This window comes from Nannospalax galili, unplaced genomic scaffold, assembly GCF_000622305.1.
Source record: "Nannospalax galili isolate Female #2095 unplaced genomic scaffold, S.galili_v1.0 scaffold1915, whole genome shotgun sequence".
NCBI lineage: Eukaryota > Metazoa > Chordata > Mammalia > Rodentia > Spalacidae > Nannospalax > Nannospalax galili.
In genome coordinates, this window is record NW_008336258.1 from 2,586 (window position 1) to 5,409 (window position 2,824).

The 2,824-nt window shown below is 43.6% G+C and overlaps 1 protein-coding gene across 1 annotated transcript; it reads left to right on the top strand.

The window, feature by feature from the left end:
- The first annotated feature begins 485 nt into the window (after nucleotides 1–485).
- LOC115070002 (serine/threonine-protein kinase ICK-like) lies at nucleotides 486–2,593 on the top strand. Its single transcript, XM_029562465.1, has 2 exons — nucleotides 486–1,133; nucleotides 2,306–2,593. The coding sequence occupies exons 1-2, from the start codon at nucleotides 791–793 to the stop codon at nucleotides 2,458–2,460; spliced, it is 498 nt and encodes a 165-aa protein (XP_029418325.1). The 5' UTR covers nucleotides 486–790; the 3' UTR covers nucleotides 2,461–2,593.
- Nucleotides 2,594–2,824: the final 231 nt, after the last annotated feature.

Below are 2,824 nucleotides of genomic sequence, written 5' to 3' on the forward strand. Positions count from 1 at the left end.
TCATCATTTAGGCAGAAATTTTCTTTTTTAAAAAATATTTTTTTTATTATTTTTATTTTATATGTATGACTGTATTACCTGGATGTATGTGAGTGCACCCATGTCATTCAGTGCTCTCAGAGGTCAGAAGAGGGTGTCAAATCCCCTGTAACTGGAGTTCCAGACAGTTGTTAGGTACCATGTGGGTGTTGGGAATCAAACCTGCATCTTCTGCAAGAGCTGCCAGTGCTCTTAACCACTGAGCCAGTTCTCTACAGCCTGTAGGCTGAGATTTTCATGTTGTACGATATACTTTTTTTTTTTCATTGCTTGAATCAACCCAATTTTGGGTAATCTCATGAAATAATGGTGTTCCTTTAATGTGCCCTTTTTCATCCTTGAGTATTGTGTTACTTTTTTTTTGGTCTCTTTGAGACAGGATCTCCCTATAGCCCTAGCCGGCTTGAAACTCACTATGAAGACCAGGCTGGCCTTGAACTCACAGAGATCTGCTTGCTTCTGCCTCTCTAGTACTGGGATTAAAGGCATGTACCACCATGCTCAGCTAAAATAAGTACAAAATTTTAACGACATTTTTATGAATGGTTAGTTGAGTTTTTCTGATTATCAATAAGAATATTTATTGTCTATTTTTAACAGCTACGTGTTTTGAATCATAAAGAGAATCAGTTAAGTAAGTCATGTTCAGTTATCCTTCAGCATTTGATGTGAAAGGCTCTTCTATAGCCTGGGGTAGGAAAAGTTTTAGAACAGGCTAACCCTCTTTTTAGCAAAGGACAGGGGAACAGCCATGCACCTTCTCTGGTTTGGCATCCATCTGCTTAGCTGCTGTGTGTGTGAACTGCTTTCTCTGCCCATCCTGCCCCTAGCAGTGGTACATGCAGTGCTCTACTCAGAAGTCACTGTTCTCACTGTGATTCATTTTCCTCCTAAAAGTAGAAACTTATTATTGTGTATTGATGTCGTAGAATATATCTTTGTAGTAATAGGCTTTCGCTTTTGCCTATCAGTTGGGTCTGGCTCTACGAGTTCTAGCAGACTGACTGGAAGCTATATCCCTTCCTTTTTGAAAAAAGAAATTGGTTCTGCTATGCAGAGGGTGCACCTGGCACCTATTCCAGACCCTTCCCCTGGTAAGTCCTACTACAAAGTATGAGTCAATCCAAAAGTCACCGAACAGTTGCTTTGTGTCAGGAATGGTGTAGACAGAGTGAGATAGGCATAACTTGGCCTCAGTGAATGTGCAGTCTGTAGACAAGAATTGAATTGAGGGCTGGAGGTTGGCTTGGTGTTTAAGAACACTTGCTGTGGGTCTGATTCCCAGCACTCATGTGGCAGCTAACAACTATCTGTAACTCCAGTTCCAGAGGGATCTGACACCCTCTTCTGGCCTCTTTGGGTCATTGCGCTCAGGTGGTGTGCACTTACATATGTGCAGGCAAAACACTCATACACATAAGATAAAAATAATTTAAAAAAGTTTTTTAAAGTGAGTTGAATATGTATAAATATAGACTAAATCTGATGCTTACAAATGCTAAGGAAAATATAAATAGGCAGGAAGTGACGTCTTGGGGAATGGGGATTGAAGCCCAAAAAGGTTCACCCCAAAGGAGTCAATGACTAAAGATCTGAAGGCGCTGAGGGGCAAGCACCTAGTGCGAGTGTCTAGGATTCCTGAGTGCACAGGCTTTGGGGCGGGTCAGGCCTGACAAATTCAGGAAGTGGTAAGGAAGGCACCTGCGAGAATGTTGTGTGGGTAGGGCAAGAGAGAGACAGGGAGAGTCTTGAGAGGAGATCATGGATGAGGACAGGCTGAGGTTGCAGGGGGCGGGGGCGGGGTTGACTCTGCAGCAGGTCACTGGAGCATGTTGTTGCTGAACATCTTTGGAGCCACTGAAGAGGAGCAAAGGGATCTGAACGCCATTTCCGTAGACTCCCTGGGGCTGCTTGCTTTCATTAGAATGCAAACAATGTTAGAAGCGAGACCCACCCTGTGGCCTGGACCAGGGATGTAGCAGCTGGTAAAAACTTCACCAGATGGTGAGTGTATATGGGATGTAGAGCCAACAGGATTCTGACAGATTGTCAGTAAGAGAAGAAGGTCAAGGAGAACACGAGTAGTTTTGGTCAGACGAGTCTAGTTGCGGGGTTTCTCCTTAACTGAGGAAGGAGAGACGGGCTGCAGATGCTCTTGCCCGCGTCGTGTTTTCAGACTTTCTTGTCACTGCACTCACTGCATGCAACTGCTCCTTGCTTGCTTGGGTCTCCTGCCAGTCCATTTAGTGTTTCTCTTCCATTGCAGGTTACTCTTCCCTGAAGGCTGTGAGACCTCATCCTGGGCGGCCTTTTCTCCACACCCAGCCTAGAAGCACTCCTGGGCTGATTCCACGGCCTCCAGCTGCCCAGCCCGTGCAAGGCAGGATGGACTGGGCCTCCAAGTACCCATCCCATCGATGACTCTTGAGCTTCAAGGCCATTCTCTCTCAGATGACTCTGTCCCGCCTACAGAGCCATTGGTCCTATGAAAGCACGAACGCCGAGAGCTGTTCTTCTAAACAGACACATTTCAATGTTCTTTCTCTCTAAATTTTTTTTTTAAATATGGATTTGAATGCAATAACCTCTTTTTGTATAAACTTATTTTATTCTAAAACTGGGTCTCATTATTTTCTTAAACAACAGTATTTTGTATATATGCATTACGTTTCGGCATTTTATACTGTCAACTTGGTAATGAAAATATTTAAAGATTAACTGATTTTCCTTTGTGGGTCCAGATAATATTTTATACAGATTTTGGAGAATGTGATAATGTTGATGC

Coding starts and splice junctions, on each gene's coding strand:
- LOC115070002 (XM_029562465.1), top strand. CDS start 791: ATGCACCTTCTCTGGTTTGGCATCCATCTGCTTAGCTGCTGTGTGTGT. Junction 1,134..2,305: donor TATTCCAGACCCTTCCCCTG/GTAAGTCCTACT, acceptor CTTCCATTGCAG/GTTACTCTTCCCTGAAGGCT.